This window comes from Rhinatrema bivittatum, chromosome 2 (genome assembly GCF_901001135.1).
Source record: "Rhinatrema bivittatum chromosome 2, aRhiBiv1.1, whole genome shotgun sequence".
NCBI classification, from domain to species: Eukaryota; Metazoa; Chordata; class Amphibia; order Gymnophiona; family Rhinatrematidae; genus Rhinatrema; species Rhinatrema bivittatum.
Window position 1 is genome coordinate 390716613 of NC_042616.1, and position 17919 is coordinate 390734531.

The 17919-nt window shown below is 41.0% G+C and overlaps 1 protein-coding gene across 1 annotated transcript in view; it reads right to left on the minus strand.

The window, feature by feature from the left end:
- Positions 1–17919, minus strand: part of SEMA5A (semaphorin 5A) — a 1250864-nt gene that overhangs the window by 196216 nt on the left and 1036729 nt on the right. Inside the window, 2 exon segments of the mRNA XM_029590025.1 lie at positions 7838–7981; positions 11652–11833. Coding sequence (XP_029445885.1) covers positions 7838–7981; positions 11652–11833 — 326 coding nt within the window.

The following is a 17919-nucleotide window of genomic DNA, read 5'->3' on the forward strand; positions in this document are numbered from 1 at the left end:
TAAACACAGCTATACTAACTGCACGAACCACATCCTCTGGCAACAAACAGAGTTTAATTGTGCGTTGAGTAAAAAAGAACTTTCTCCAATTAGCTGTAAATGTGCCACATGCTAACTTCATAGAGTGCCCCCTAGTCTTTCTATTATCCGAAAGAGTAAAAAACCGATTCACATCTACCCATTCTAGACCTCTCATGATCTTAAAGACCTATATCATATCCCCCCTCAGCCGTCTCCTCTCCAAGCTGAAAAGTCCTAACCTCTTTAGTCTTTCCTCATAGGGGAGCTGTTCCATTCCCTTTATCATTTTGGTCGCCCTTCTCTGTACCTTCTCCATCGCAATTATATTTTTTGTGAGCTGTGGCAACCAGAATTGTAAATAGTATTCAAGGTGTGGTCTCACCATGGAGCGATATAGAGGCATTTTCTGTTTTATTCACCATTCCCTTTCTAATAATTCCCAACATTCTGTTTCCTTTTTTGTCTGCTGCAGTACACTGAACCGACAATTTCAATGTGTTATCCACTATGACGCCTAGATCTCTTTCTTGCATGGTAGCACCTAATATGGAACCTAACATTGTGTAACTATAGCGTGGGTTATTTTTCCCTATATGCATCACCTTGCACTTATCCACATTAAATTTCATCTGCCATTTCGATGCCCAATTTTCCAGTCTCACAAGGTCTTCCTGCAATTTATCACAATCAGCTTGTGATTTAATCACTCTGAACAATTTTGTATCATCTGCAAATTTGATTACCTCACTCTTCGTATTTCTTTCCAGATCATTTATAAATATATTGAAAAGTAATGGTCCCAATACAGATCCCTGAGGCACTCCACTGTCCACTCCCTTCCACTGAGAAAATTGTCCATTTAATCCTACTCTCTGTTTCCTGTCTTTTAGCCAGTTTGTAATCCACAAAAGGACATCGCCACCTATCCCATGACTTTTTATTTTTCCTAGAAGCCTCTCATGAGGAACTTTGTCAAATGTCTTCTGAAAATCCAAGTATACTACATCTACAGGTTCATCTTTATCCACATGTTTATTAACTCCTTCAAAAAAGTGAAGCAGATTTGTGAGGCAAGACTTGCCTTGGGTAAAGCCATGCTGACTTTGTTCCATTAAACCATGTCTTTCTATATGTTCTATGATTTTGATGTTTAGAATACTTGCCACTATTTTTCCTGGCACTGAAGTCAGACTAACCGATCTGTAGTTTCCTAGATCGACCCTGAAACCCTTTTTAAATATTGGGGTTACATTAGCTATCCTCCAGTCTTCAGGTACAATGGATGATTTTAATGATAGGTTACAAATTTTTACTAATAGGTCTGAAATTTCATTTTTTAGTTCTTTCAGAACTCTGGGGTGTATACCATCCGGTCCAGGTGATTTACTACTCTTCAGTTTGTCAATCAGGTCTACCACATCTTCTAGGTTCACCGTGATTTGGTTCAGTCCATCTGAATAATTACCCATCCATCTGAATCATTACCCATGAAAACCTTCTCCAATACAGGTACCTCCCCAACATCCTCTTCAGTAAACACCGAAGAAAAGAAATCATTTAATCTTTCCAAGATAAGCTTGGAGTAGTAGCAGCAGAGATGGCTCTGGTGATTAAAAACTAGAACGGTAAGAGCAGAGCAATTTAGTGAGAAGAGAAGCTGTAAAACCCCTAAGGTTTACCTTGAGGGTTGAGGTGGGAGGAGGAAGAATAGCATGAAAACTCTGAGGAGCAAGGCAGCAGGTATAGAAAGCAATGAATGACCAGGGCAAGAGCAAGTGTGTGCTGCATGCACTGTGCAGTGCCGTGTACTGGTGCAGATAGACCGCACACTTAAGAAATGACTGGCAGCCTGGTACAGACTCTTTGCTTCGGTCTATCTGCCCTGCTCAGTCACCTCAGTGATGGCTAGACAGACAGAGACAAAAAAACCAGTAGCAATGCACAACTCTCCACACTGTCTTCCATGCAGACCCTTCCCCATTGAAGAGAAAAATCAGCAGCAAGTGCCACTGCTTGTCTTTCTCTGGTGGCTGGCACAATGCTTGAGACCAGTGCAGCACAGACTATTAGAAGCAGCCAAAAAGATTTTTTATACACTCTGTGAGAGCTCCAAAATACGATGTCCCTTTCAGAGCAAGCCTGGAGAGGAAATGCATTGCTTCTTGCACATGGTCAGAGCAGCAGAGGAGGCCCACCAAGGTACCAAAACCGGCTTTGATATGTGGAGGTAAAAGTAGCACTGGTGATTAAAAACTGAAACAGTAGGAGTACAGCGATGCAGCAAGAGTAGTAGCCGTAAAATTGCTAAGGTGTACCTTGAAGAGGTAGAGGAAGAATGGCATAAAAAGCCCTAGGATATGTACAACAGAATGTAAAGCAATGGACTGCCAGGGCAACAGCAAGAGATGTCATGTGCCATGGGGAAGGTGATTTGGAAGGATCCTCATAGACTGGAGGAAGCATCCTAAGGTACCAAGACTGGCTTGGAGCAGCGGCAGCAGCAGTGGCACTGGCAATTATTAAAAGCTGAAATGGAGAAATGTTTAGCTATTCTGCACACCGATCCAGTGAAAAGAGCATATGTTTTTACACCAACTTTCCTTAGTACAGCTGCTTTAGTAAGTGTTGTTTTGTAAGTGCCGATAAATGGCACCAAAGCTGTGTAATTGAATCACTTTCATGTAGCATTTGGAAAATACCTCTGCAGGCAGAAAATGTAGCAGTTTTGGGGACTGCCAAGTTTATTTGAGATAACTTTTGATCCTGAGCCTTTTTAATAATGTTTTTGTTTGAGCGCAATATTGGAGCAAAGTCTTAGGAGTGCAATTAATTTTGAGAGTTGGTTGGCATTTCTAATGTCAGATTTTCTACATGCAAAGTGAGGAGTTTGATGATCTGCAAACAGAAAAACAAAAAAAGAGGTGGGGATGAGAGCAAAAACGTATATTTTCCTTTCACCAATGTTTTTCTGAGAACTAAAACCCTAGTATAACCCACAACCAAACAACAGGGTGGGAAAACTAGGTTGAGATCCAAACAGCAAACAACATGGAGGTACCAAAGCGCCCATGCTGACACATCATAGGCATGGCAGGTAGGAAAGTGTGAACAGGCAGAAGCTGGCAGGTAGGCAGACTGATAGCAGCAAGTGTGGCTGAGTGGAACAAAGTCTCCTAAAGAGAAGGAGAATGGTATGGCAGCAAGGCAGAGTGGATGCTGGAGAATCAGGCTGTGAATGGAGAGGTGTAGAACAAAAAGAACTATAAAATGAGTGGCATAGGAAGGAAAAACTGGTATACATCTTATCATTTTTTTCATTTTTAATTTCTGGGTAAAAACAAACACCCCAGTATAACCATCAAACTAACAGCAAACGACACAAAGGTACTAAAACACCCATGCTGATACATAATAGGCATGGCAGGTAGATTAGAGCAGTATCGGCAAGACTCCTATAGTGATTATAAGGGGCATGGAAGATAGACATTATTATTATTATTATTATTTAACACTTTTATATACCGAAGTTCGTATGTACATCACATCGGTTTACAAGGAACGGATAGAGAAGAGGAAGTGGAAGAGAAGTTACATTAAACAAAATAACTGGTTGAACAATGGAAGGTAGTAATAAAAGAAAGGTTTAAATAGAAGGTTACGAGGAAAGTGGAGGAAGGATAGGGAGAGAAGAGGTGGAACAATAGTAACATAGTAACTTGATCAACATGATAATAATAAACTCGGAGGGGGAGTATTTACAGGAGATTTGGATAGACGTGTTTGGAAGAATGTACAGGAGACAGGGGACGCATGCTGGCAAGGGGAGTGGGGCGGGGTTAAGAGAAGGTCTGTTTAAAGAGCCAGGTCTTTAGTTTCTTTTTGAATGTTTGAGTCCAGGGCTCAAATCATATGTCGGTGGGCATTGAGTTCTAGAGGGAGGGGCCAGCAATGGATAGTGCTCTGTCTTTGGTGGAGATGAGGTGAGTTAGTTTAGCGGGGGGAATGAATAAGGTGCCAGTTTTAGCTGATCTGGTGAGTCTGGTGGGGGAATTGAAGTATAGAGAGTTGTTTAACCAGTGCATGTTTGGATTGTAGAGGGTTTTGTGAATTATAGTGAGGGTTTTAAATAGTATTCTGAAGGAGATGGGGAGCCAATGGAGGTCTTTTAGGATAGGAGTAATGTGGTCGCATTTGCGGGAGTTTGTGAGAATACGGGCGGTGGCATTTTGAAGCATTTGAAAGGGTTTGAGGGAAACAGCAGGGAGGCCAAGTAGGACAGAGTTACAGTTATCGAGTTTGGAGAAGATTACTGCTTGGAGGACAGTGTGGAAATCATTAAGGTGAAGGGCGGTTTAGACATATATTAGCAAGACCCCTATGGTGGTATAATGGGCACGGCAAACAAGCAGCACAGTAGCAGCAAGACCGTTGTGGTCTTGTGGGGATTGGCAAGTTGCAGATCAGTAGCCTCAAGACCCCTGTGCTGGTATAAGGGGTATGGCAGGTAGGCAGGGCAGTAGCATCAAGACCCCTCACTTAGTAGAAAGAGCATATCAGGCAAAGTTGTAGTAGCAAGACCCCCTATGGTAGTGTGAAGGGGCATGGCAGGTAGGCAGATCAGAAGCAGAAAGACTCCTGTGGTGATGTAAAAGGTTTGGCAGGCAGGCAGTGTGGGAGCAGCAGGACCCCTAAGGTGATATATCTGGAGCATGGCAGGTAGACAGAGTGGCAGCAAGGTTCTCAAGGCGCTTTCATTCATCTTGCCACTCACATGGGAAATCTGGAAACCCAAGCATAGGCATATTCATTTTCAAAAACACCAGGTTTTCCATCAACTGTGGCACCAGCCTTGATGGATGAGAGCTTATGATGTCTCCTTAAGTCTAGCTTTTCCATCAACGCTGGCACCAGCCCTGGGTAATGAGGGTTCATGATGTCCCCTGTCACTGAGAAAACATGTGCACTGGGCACAGGAAAGATAGCGCTGAGCCACTTTGGCTAGGTCTGGCCAAACAGTGGGCTTATGTGCCAAATATGCCAGTGCATCTGTATCCATGTCCTCGATGGGCTCTGCAAGATAGCGTGTCTCCTTTTCTGTGGCGGGCAGAGGGTCTTTCGAGCCAGCTGCTTTAGCCATGGCCTGTGTCAGGATGGATGGTTCTTTCCAGGCAACATGGCTTTTGGAATATTGAGGTGGGGGAGGACGTGCTAGCTGACAGGGGTAAGATTGAGCAGTGTTCGTGGCTACCCAGATATCTCTGGTGAAATGCAGGCTACTCCCCTGTTGCACCTCAGTGTGACTATGGCACTGGTTGTACTTGCTGGGGAAAACCTTCTGGCTAAATGTAGTCCTGGAGGGGATTTTCTTAACACTTGCAGCAGACTCTCAAAGCCCACGTTCTCTAGTACCTGTAGGGGGCTGGCCATCAAGGGCAATCACTTCCTTGATGCTCCTCATTACAACTTTTGATGCTGCCTGCCTCTTGCCCAGGACAGTGCTATTGAACACCACCCCATCTTCTCCATGCTGGACTGCCACTTCAAACGAATGGCAAGAGGTTGCTGGCCTGTCACCTGACTGCTGGAAGGGGCCAGGGGCATGGGATCAGCTTAGGGAACACTTTTCCTCTTCTCAAGAACTTTCCTCTGACTGGAAGAAAGGGTCCCTAGGCTTGTACTGCCACCCTTCCCAGATGGTGATACAGCATGGTAATGTCTATGAGATGCCCCATTTGCTTGACTCAGCTGATATCTTCACTCAGTAAATACACTAAGCAAAATGCAGGTCCTCCCTCACTTTGAAATGCTTCCAGATCACAGATTTCTTCTATGATCCCTTCTCTATATCTTGGGGTGGACACTGGCACTAGAGTTGATGTAGAAGGTGGACCTTGAAGAACAATGCAGATCTCTACCTGTGCTGCCTGCTCTTCCTCACCATCCCGTTTCCTCCGTCTTCTCCATCACTGAAGTGGAAGCTAAGATGCTACTAATTCTCCAAAACTTTCTTCAGCGAGTAGCTCTTCAATTTCTGATTCAGGGAATCCTGTACAAGATTCTTCTTCAGAATCAGATGCAAATAGTGCCTTTGCTGCCTCAGCAGGGTAACAAAAGAAGAGTGTTTGGTCGATTTTGGATCTTGGGCTTCTGCTACCTCTGTTGCCCTACTGCTCTCTGCTTTGGATGGTTGACACCTTTTCCCTCTCCTCCAAAACTGGAAAAGAAACATCCTCTCCAAATTTCACTTTCTTCTAGCTGGAGCTGCCTGCCTCTTCTGAAATTTTGGACTTGAAATACTTCCTTTTCAATTTAGGTGCAGGATTCCCTCTTTTAGTGCTGCATTTGTAAACAACATTCTTCCCATTGACTTTCCCTGACATGAAGGAATTTGTTACTGGATATTAAAAAGACTTTTTATTTATTAGTAGTACAGTAATTGACTGTACACCCACTAACTGTACCACTCTAATGTATGTGTATGCATGAATTGTCTCATACACACACACAGAGTACAATATTATGCCATGCATTAGTGTTGTGACTGCTGACAGGCTCCATAAAATGAATTGGCAGCTGGCCTGCACTGCCTACCTCGCTGGACTAATGCCCAAACAGAGACAAAATAAGTAGAACTGCTGCAACTATCCCCACTCTCTCCCACCCACTGCCAAACCCTCCAACTTCCCCCATGGAAAAGAAATGTCAGCTGCAAAATACCACTGCCTGTCTTTCTCTGCTGACTGTCACAGTGGGTAAGGCCAGTACAGCACAGACTAAAAAGTAGAGATGTGAATCGGAACCGGAATCGGATTCACATCGTGATTTTTTTTTAGTCTGGCCCGATCAGGTTTTGTTTTATCGGCTGCGCCCGAGGCGATAAACAAAAAACCCACCCCGACCTTTTAAAACGAACCCCTTAGCTTCCCCCACCCCCCAAAAAACCTTTTACAGGTACCTGGTGGTCCAGTGGGGGTCCCGGGAGCGATCTCCCGCTCTCGGGCCGTCGGCTGCCACTAATCAAAATGGCGCCGATGGCCTTTGCCCTTACCATGTGACAGGGTATCCGTGCCATTGGCCGGCCCCTGTCACATGGTAGGAGCACTGGATGACCCGCGCCATTTTTAAAGACTTAACTATTTCGTGGGGTTTTCCTATCGGTTTCGGGGAGCCCCCGATTTCTGACGATTTTGAAAATATCGTACGATATTTTCAATCGTCAGAAATACGATTCACATCCCTACTAAAAAGTATCAGCAGCCAAAAGCTTTTTTTGAAAATTTCAAAATTCTGTGACAAAGTCTACAGAAGAAAGGCAACACTTCTTGCACATGCTCAGACTTCTGGGTCACAATTACTTGATCCAGATGGCAAAAAAATGCTTCATTATGATTTGCATGTCAGTAGTCTCTTTGCCCAGGCTCTGATAAGGCAGTGATGTAAAATATGACTCACAGGGAAGATCTCATTGCTATAGTTACTTCCATCTCCTCACTATTCATTTCTGTGGCTCATAGACTTCAATGAGTCATAGAAATGAATGGGGAACAATAATGAATGGGACAAATAATATTTGTTTCATTCATGGAACACCTCCATTCATTTCAGTGACCTGTAAATGAAATGAATATAACCCCATTAATTTGGGATTGTCCATTCATTTCAAACAAATGCACAACCCTAGTTAGAAGTTAAAGGCAGGGAAACCATTAGAAAGAGTAAATAGCAGTGGGAGAGAAAGCCAAGAGTTCAGGAAAGAAAGCAAAATGAATAGCTAAAACAATGAGGCATTAGAAAGGTGAGTGAAAGGGTAAATCACCTCTCCTCCCGATTCTGGCCCACGCACACACGCCCCCCATGGCGAGGGGTAGGATTGCTGCAGGAACGCTGGCGGACCTGAAAGCCTATTCCACAGCTGGTACTGCAAGGTGACCAGGAAGTCCAGGGGGTCCAACCTCCATTCCTGTTGAAATGAAAATGCAAAACTTTAGTCAAGATGAACTCAGAAGTACAGTGATTATATGGACCACAATACAATAAAGTCTTCTACACAATAATTTGAAGGAATGACTAAGGAGCCTATTGGCCAGTAACTCAGAATGTTAGTTATTTAGGAAGATGTTTTATAGATGTTAGAAAAAACTATGATTAAAATAAAACAGATTTAAATAGTATTAAAAATGCTGTGTTCCAGCTTCCTCCCACTCCTTCCAGTTCAATTTGAACCAGGGCTGGGATCTGGTACCTTGAGCCTTCATTCGCAACTATCTGGTGAATTTTTTTTTTGCTATTTATATTCCACCCACCCTTTCATTCCCAGTCTGGTAAATAAAGTGACAGTCTTGGGCTGGGAGTTATGCTCCAGAGCTCCTTCCAGAACCCTGCAATCATGGGCCCTGAATCTGGCCACTAGGTAATACTCTTGAACAATGACCATATCCCCCTTAGTCCTGGGGGCTGTGAATGTTATCTCCAAAGCATCCCCAGCTGGTCCGAGGAGTAGAAAACTCAGCTTGGGAATTGAATTAGAGACCTTCCACATGGCAGCTTACAGCACATAACCAAAATCTCCATTAGAGAGGGAAACCCAAAACAATATATTTTATTAATTCACACCACAAAAAAAAATGCTTTTGCTATACTATATGTTTTTGTAACAGCTTACACTCTTAAAAAAGTGAAAAAATGGACAACCATGTCAAGCCAAGTACATTTCACATTTACCTAGTCATTATTCACTTCTAAACATAGTCCCAAAAATCTCACTCTTGCATTCTTAGATAAATATATATATATAATCTACTTTCAACATAAATAAAATAATATTTCCTTCTTTTTCAATGGACAAAAAAGCCCAACATGATTGCATGTTTTGCTGCTCTGCTTCAGGGACAATATATTAATTTCAAGCTAGAGGAAAGAGCTGGCATGATACACCTTCAAATGCAGATATTGCCCCTTAAGCAGAGTAATGAAATACAGGATCATATTGGCCTTTCTGTCTGTTGCAAATAGAGGGTAGTATTTTAAAAGTGGATTACAAGTGAAAAGCTTCAAATACTTGAATATACATATCTAAGAATACAAAATTGGATTTCTTTGGGACTATGATTAGAAGTGGACAACGGCTAGATACATGTGCTGTGTCCTTAGCCGATGTGATTGCCCTTTTTCGACTTTATAAAGAGTGCAAACTGGTCAAAAAAATCTATGGTGTAGCAAAAACATTTTTGTGTGTCAATCAATCGAGTATAGTGCACAGCAAGAGCAACTTGAGCTGCCAGTCTGGCCTTGCAATTAACTTATTGTGATATTTTATTTCACATACTGAGGCTTTGCTGTTTTTGCATTACCTAAAACAGATGTACTATGTTAATTAAAAGGGTTATGTCATCCTTGAACTCTAATGGCATCCACTAATAGCCTAGATGACTTAAAAATGCTGACACAAGTTAATGGGATTCAAGTTCATGCAGTGATAAAAATTTGAAACTCTATATTCAGTTTAAGTGTCACAATCCTGCTACTTTACATTAGATTCTGAGGACCTTCATGCTATGGTATGAAGTATGCTACAGCAAAATGAAACTGAAGACTGTTAAATTAGTGGAAGGAGGATGAGGTTAAATCTTTCTCTTACAACATGAAGAGGGTAAGTTTCAAGATCATTTCTGCAGTTAAAACTGAGCTTTGCCCGTGGAAATATGCTTTTTAAAAATTGTCCTGTCTGTTATATGGGTAAAAGTATGCATGCAGAGCCTCTATACATATACTTTCACCCGCAGTGACAAGATGCATTCCAGGGATAGGGATGGGAAGGGATTTGGAAGTGTGTACATACTTTTGCTTTATCAAAAGTATGCATGCACTTTTTCAGGGGAAAACTACCTGCAAAATTCAGCAGGTGTAAATATGTGTGAGTAGTTTTCTTGGGATAATTTTTCAAAATTATAGTAAGCGCATATGCTTACTTTGAAAATTGGTGCAACGTCTGCGGGTGACATTTTGTCCGCAGACTTTCTGCCAATTTGGGCAGTCTTAACATAATCTCCCCAAATGACCCAGTTACTCGTTCATACTACACTCTGCATTCATACAGTCCTTGACACAGTGTTCTAGGACACCTTATGAGCCGATTAATTTGGGGAGACTTAGGATAAAACTAAACAAGAGGCAGTGCAGCAAACTACAGTTGTGCTTTACCCGCTGATGGCGTTAGACAAAGTGATGTACAAAAATGAAATACGTTTCAGCGAGAAAACCATACTTACGGCAAGTCCAGTTAGGTGATTTTTTCTGAGGCAGCAATCACAACCCCAGAAAGGGCTCAAATATTAGCCCACATGGAGTGACACCTGCCATCCATATTCAGGATGCATGCACAACAGAATTTAATATGACCCAGTTTATCACAGATTTTGTATATAAACCCCACCATTATAGTGCTATGTGATTGATTAAAATACAAATATGCTGTAACATATTGTACTGTATCTGATTTTTATAAATTGACCATAGCAGGCATTGCTCATTTATTTTAATATGGATAATATTTGAAAAAAATTGTTTTTTATCTTCACATTGGTGCGTTTTCCCTTTTTGGGGTTGTTTTTTTTGGGATATATATATATATATATATATATATGTATATATGTATATATAAATGATGTGTGTGTGTGTGTGCACTCATAGTATAACTCTATATAAATTCAAGGTTTATGGAACTTGAAAAATCCCTGCAGTCTAACACATGATTGCAATCATGAACTGAAATGACTCATTTCCTCATGAGTGATAAAGCAAAGTAAAGGCATCATTCCAGTTCACAAAAACAGGTATCATAAGCCATGTGGAAGTCTCCAGGGAGAGATGAATTTTATTTCATCTCATGTACCGTAGAGTGTATGGAGTACATTGCAGTTTAATAGTGATGGGTTTTATTTGCTATGCTGTAATTGAACAGACAATGTTTACGTAATGCTGGCTGAAGGTGCTGTCAATTGCTACCCTGTCCTTGGAAATAACATTCTTGTCATGACATGAGAAGAACAGCTGTTCGTGGTGAAAGAAGGATATAGAGTTCAATGCAGAGGTTCTTATCCACTGGTTTCTAGCATGCTAAAGTAGGCTTCCAGAGGCAGGTCGCAAAATGAAAATGAATTACAAACAGCAGAGGGCGGTCAGATTACAGTTTGTCAATATGTTATTAACTAAGAAGAATTGCTCTGTAGCAATGCATGATTGTATCTCCAGAAAAATGTAGACATTTCTGTCTTTGTTAAAAAATTTGCAAATGCCGACTCGAAGAATTTAAACCAAACATATGGAAAAATCTAACCTCGTTCAATTCACACTCTGCTGATTCTTTTTGTGGGGGGTGTAAGAAATGGGGCCAACAAACCTGTAAACTGTGAAACTGATAAAACTTTGGTCTTCAGTATGAAAATTTGCCCGTGGAAAGTCAATGATGAGTAGTTTTACAAATATGCAAATTTTGCTGAATATTGAAAATGTTTACTCTTTGCCCGTTCTTATTGAGTGGATGCTTCAGTTGCTAATAGCTAATGTAGATAAAGGGAAAGGAAGAATTTCAAATGCATCGGAAAAACTGAAAACACAGAAAGCAAGCATACCTGGAGCAATTGGCAATTTCCACATTAGGTCCTTCGCACTGCCATCCCCCACACTCAGGAGATGGACTATCACATGAGCGAGTTCGGCAGAGGCAGGAGCCCACCGTGCTGCCATCAATATGGTTGCAGGGTTTCCACTCTGACCATGCCCCATAGCCCCCGTCCACAGTCAGATTCCTCGTCTAGAAAAAAAAAAAGCACGAGCATGCAGATTATACAGAGACGCAGAGAACGGAGACATCTGGTTTGGATGTAAACACGGTGGTTCTATAAATTACATTACTAAAAAGAACTTAAAGATTATCTGCAAGTACATCCTTTCTTTATACAATTTTTTTAAACAAACTATGACTTGACTGTGTACAGTTTTAGTTATAAAAAAAAAAGTCAAATTACTAATTAAAAGGTTCATATTTCAATTGAAATGTATCACCACACTTCCTCACTATTGACATCATAACTATAACAGAGCAAGCAAAGCCCTCTGTTGCTATCCACCATAAACACACACACACAGCCTGAATCTCCAATACCAAAATTAGAGGGGTCAGGAGTCCAGCACTGAGAAATCCATAAAAGTGCATGAACAATTGTTTTTCTGTCCCTCCTGACACAGCCTTCCTCGGCGAAAAACAGTGTCCGTGTCACGGGACATTTTGAGTTGCTGTTTTAGCATTTTCTTACACCTCAAAAGTCTTTTCGAAATAAAAATCTGTACATTTTATTTATTTATTTATTTATTTATTTAGGGATTTTATATACCGATTTTCTTGATACAGATCAAATCAACTCGGTTTACATAGAACGATAGTACATTAACAGTAACTAGTCAAACCTCAAAAGAGGAGACAGATTGGGAGCAGAAGGTAAAAAGTTACATTATAACAAGGGTGAATAACTTGGAATTGGAAATGAAGAGACAGATAATCAAAGTAGAGAGATATAACAGAGAGAAGGGGCTTGAAGCCAACCTCAGGAGAATAACTCTAGCATTATAACATGATTATATGACATTCTGCTAGTTATTGAAGTACAGCTGATTGAATAATATCTTAGTAGAATATAGTCTAGGAGACAGGAAAGGCTCTACCGAAAAGCCAAGTCTTCAGTTTCTTTTTAAAATTTATGAGGCAGGTTTCCTGTTGGAGGTCTGGGGGTAGTGTATTCCAAATGGTGGGGCCTGCTGTTGAAAAGGCCCGGTCCCTGATTGATAATCTTTGTACCAATTTGATTGAGGGAACATGAAGGGATCCCTTATAGGCATCTCTCAAAGGTCTAGCTGAAGAGTGTAATTTGAGAGGGTGTAGTAGGTCTAGTGGAGTCTGGTGGTGGATGTTTTTATGAATAATGGTGAGGAATTTGTGAACAATTCTAAAATTAACTGGAAGCCAATGTAGGTCTTTTAAAATGGGCGTGATGTGATCTCTGCGCTTAGTGTTGGTCAAAATCCTTGCAGCTGCGTTTTGGAGTAGTTGCAGAGGTTTTAATGTAACAGCTGGTAGACCTTGCAGGATCGAGTTACAATAATCGACCTTAGAGAACAGGATTGCTTGGAGTACAGTCCTGAAGTCATGGTGATATAGGAGAGGCTTGAGTTTTTTAAGCACCTGTAACTTGTAGAAGCATTCTTTTATAGTATAATTTATAAACTTCTTTAAGCTCAGATGATTGTCAATTATAACTCCAAGATCTCTAGCATGAGTGATGTGGGAGATAGTGTGCAATTGTTGTAAGTGTAGACTATTTTCAGGGGTGATAAGAAGGATTTCAGTCTTAGCAGTATTTAACACCAGGTTGAGGCTAGTAAGGAGATGGTTAATAGTTTGAAGGTGAGATTCCCATAATTTGATTGCTGAGTCCAAAGAGCCTGTTATAGGAATCAAAACTTGGACATCGTCTGCGTATACGTATACGTATTTTCTGAAGGATAAAAATAAATACCACTTTTGGAAAACTGAAGGACTTGGATTTTTCTGCACCCCTCCTTTATCTGCAGGACTCATTTAGAAACATCTTACCCAAATTAGAAATGATCACGGGTGCCCAATGAAGATGCACCTTTATTTACTAATGGATATACTTCTATAACAGATATTTATCAAAAGGCTATATCATTATCTGCAGTGCCCCTATTTCAGCATGAATTCACAGACTGAGAATGTGCTCGGTAAGTCCGTATTTAGCTCTGATTTCTCCCATTTCATTTCCTATGGGAGAGAACAATCTTTAATAAAATTGGAAGAAGGATCCAACAGAAGAAAATAGGATAAAGCATAAACATTGGCAAGTTAAATGTAAGACATTGATAAGACAGGCTAAGAGAGAATTTGAAAAGAAGTTGGCTGTAGAGGCAAAAACTCACAGTAAAAACTTTTTTAAATATATCCGAAGCAGAAAGCCTGTGAGGGAGTCAGTTGGACCGTTAGATGATCGAGGGGTTAAAGGGGCACTTAGAGAAGATAAGGCCATCGCGGAAAGATTAAATGATTTCTTTGCTTCGGTGTTTACTGAAGAGGATGTTGGGGAGGTACCCGTAATGGAGAAGGTTTTCATGGGTAATGATTCAGATGGACTGAATCAAATCACGGTGAACCTAGAAGATGTGGTAGGCCTGATTGACAAACTGAAGAGTAGTAAATCACCTGGACCGGATGGTATACACCCCAGAGTTCTGAAGGAACTAAAAAATGAAATTTCAGACCTATTAGTAAAAATTTGTAACTTATCATTAAAATCATCCATTGTACCTGAAGACTGGAGGATAGCAAATGTAACCCCAATATTTAAAAAGGGCTCCAGGGGCGATCCGGGAAACTACAGACCGGTTAGCCTGACTTCAGTGCCAGGAAAAATAGTGGAAAGTGTTATAAACATCAAAATCACAGAACATATAGAAAGACATGGTTTAATGGAACAAAGTCAGCATGGCTTTACCCAGGGCAAGTCTTGCCTCACAAATCTGCTTCACTTTTTTGAAGGAGTTAATAAACATGTGGATAAAGGTGAACCGGTAGATATAGTATACTTGGATTTTCAGAAGGCGTTTGACAAAGTTCCTCATGAGAGGCTTCTAGGAAAAGTAAAAAGTCCTTTCGTGGATTGCAAACTGGCTAAAAGACAGGAAACAGAGAGTAGGATTAAATGGGCAATTTTCTCAGTGGAAGGGAGTGGACAGTGGAGTACCTCAGGGTTCTGTGTTGGGACCCTTACTGTTCAATATATTTATAAATGATCTGGAAAGAAATACGACGAGTGAGATAATCAAATTTGCAGATGACACAAAATTGTGCAGAGTAGTTAAATCACAAGCAGATTGTGATAAATTGCAGGAAGACCTTGTGAGACTGGAAAATTGGGCATCCAAATGGCAGATGAAATTTAATGTGGATAAGTGCAAGGTGATGCATATAGGGAAAAATAACCCATGCTATAATTACACGATGTTGGGTTCCATATTAGGTGCTACAACCCAAGAAAGAGATCTAGGTGTCATAGTGGATAACACATTGAAATCGTCGGTTCAGTGTGCTGCGGCAGTCAAAAAAGCAAACAGAATGTTGGGAATTATTAGAAAAGGAATGATGAATAAAACGGAAAATGTCATAATGCCTCTGTATCACTCCATGGTGAGACCGCACCTTGAATACTGTGTACAATTCTGGTCGCCGCATCTCAAAAAAGATATAATTGCGATGGAGAAGGTACAGAGAAGGGCTACCAAAATGATAAGGGGAATGGAACAACTCCCCTATGAGGAAAGACTAAAGAGGTTAGGACTTTTCAGCTTGGAGAAGAGACGACTGAGGGGGGATATGATAGAGGTGTTTAAAATCTTGAGAGGTCTAGAACGGGTAGATGTGAATCGGTTATTTACTCTTTCGGATAGTAGAAGGACTAGGGGACACTCCATGAAGTTAGCATGGGGCACATTTAAAACTAATCGGAGAAAGTTCTTTTTTACTCAACGCACAATTAAACTCTGGAATTTGTTGCCAGAGAATGTGGTTCGTGCAGTTAGTATAGCTGTGTTTAAAAAAGGATTGGATAAGTTCTTGGAGGAGAAGTCCATTACCTGCTATTAAGTTCACTTAGAGAATAGCCACTGCCATTAGCAATGGTTACATGGAATAGACTTAGTTTTTGGGTACTTGCCAGGTTCTTATGGCCTGGATTGGCCACTGTTGGAAACAGGATGCTGGGCTTGATGGACCCTTGGTCTGACCCAGTATGGCATTTTCTTATGTTCTTATGTTCTTATGGCTGATTTTAGGCGCTAGCTTGCAAAGTTTAGGTACCTAGAGTTAAAGCTAGACACCTATATTCAACCCAAAGCTTAGGACCTAAGCATGGCTGAAAACAGGCACTTAACTTAGGCCCCTAAATTCAAGCACTCATTAATGTATGAATATCAGCTTATATAAGCTCAAATATTCAGAAATTAAAGTAAGCAGCTTACCATGTTATTCACTATTATTAGAATCTCTAATTAAATCCTTGGCAACATGTATCTGAACTAAATATATATAGGAATTCCTTGTACAAATAAAAACTTATGCACATTTTCATTACTCCCTCCTCAAGGCCTTCCACCTAGAATAGCCAATTTCTAAGTCAGACAGATATATCAGAGAAGGACCCTTGGCTTCTCATACCAGCTGAGAGGTTGTTTTCAGTAAAAGGTTTGGATAAATGATGCTTTAACAAAAAAAAAAAAAGAAAAGAAAAGGTGGGAGGAAGGAAATGTAGCAGAACGTAATGCCCTAACATCTGTTTCTGCACTGAACTATGAAGAGAATTGGCAGAAGTGCCATGAATCACGTAAAAAAAAAAAAGTGACTCCCTTGGCTGCACAGCATTTACAATCTATACCACTATGGCTGAGCCAGAGCAGGAAGTATAAATTTCTCAGATAATTTGAAAATGTAAGAGATTTAATTAAATCCGACAGCATGTTTTCATTGCGTTTCCAGCTGCTGGCTGCTCTCCAGACACACTGCTAAAAGTTCCATAATTTGACTATTAATTATGCTCTTTAAGGTTCATCATTCACATACAGTGCTGCCCTATAGAACAGACAAGTTTATTTTCTTCCAGCTATGACTGACGCAGCTTCAATCCATCATTTTAGCATGCTGCTGACATTTGCTGATTGAAAGCCCTCGCTCCAGCTCTTTGCAGAGTATGTGTGCTTTTTCTCTAGCTTTTTTTTCTTTTGCCCTAAACAATCTTCAAGCTGTTTCATATGCAATGTCAAGTGTTCTCATTTTCTTTGACATTGCTGGTTAAAAGATTCCATGTCCCACAAAAGAGATAACCTGCCCTTAGGCTGATTGTTTGCACAGCTGTAATGATAAAATCTTCTCTTCTCTTTTGCATGTGGCACCCCCCTTCAAACAGGACTCAGGATCAAGAATTAAGGGCTGTGTCACTTAACATGTTCACAAAGAGATGAGCCAAGTCACTAATGTTTTAGCAGGGATAAAAAGCTCAGACGTGTGTATACTAAAAAAGTGTGCATGCACATATGTAAATTGGGTGATGAGCTCATTAGTTCTCATCACCTTTGTCACTAAGCCCGCTAAATCTACCAAGGCCACTGGGGCCTAGCAAATTTAGTACTAATTCAGGGAATGGACCATGTCAAGTGTTAGCAGTCGACAGGGCTCGCACACTAACATTTAACTCAGGGCTCCAGCCTGCTACATACCCCCAGTCCATGGAAGAAGGCCCCGGGGTCTTTATTTCTCTACCCTTTGTCAAAAGAAGATGCCTTCCCACAACCAAAATGTGAAGTGCTCCCTCTCCCCTCCAACCAGGCTCTAATCCCCTTTGTTATGCACATCAAAAGTTTTGATCCCTCTATGTCCCAATTCCCTTTCCTGCCACCCCCCCCAAGCCTGATGCCCCCTCCCACCCAGCCAGCACAATTTTTTAGTCTACAGCAATGCCGGAAGGAGATGAAAGCTTTCCCTCCTGCCAGCAAAGACAGTCAGTAAGCTGGGAATTATGGGAAGGGACCACTTTTTTTGACCTGTAGTTTTCTCTTGAGCATCCAGTTACATTGGAACTAAAGCTTGGATCTGGCACCATGAGCCTTAATTTGCAACTACACAGGGATTTTTCCACTGTTTTATATTTTCTCCAAATTTCCTTTATTCCAATCATTGCAGTAATAGTCCTCATCTGGTAGCCAAGCACAAAGCATCTGGAATCCTGAAATAATGTGATCTAAATCTAACCCCCTAAGTGTTGCTTTAATGTCATTGTG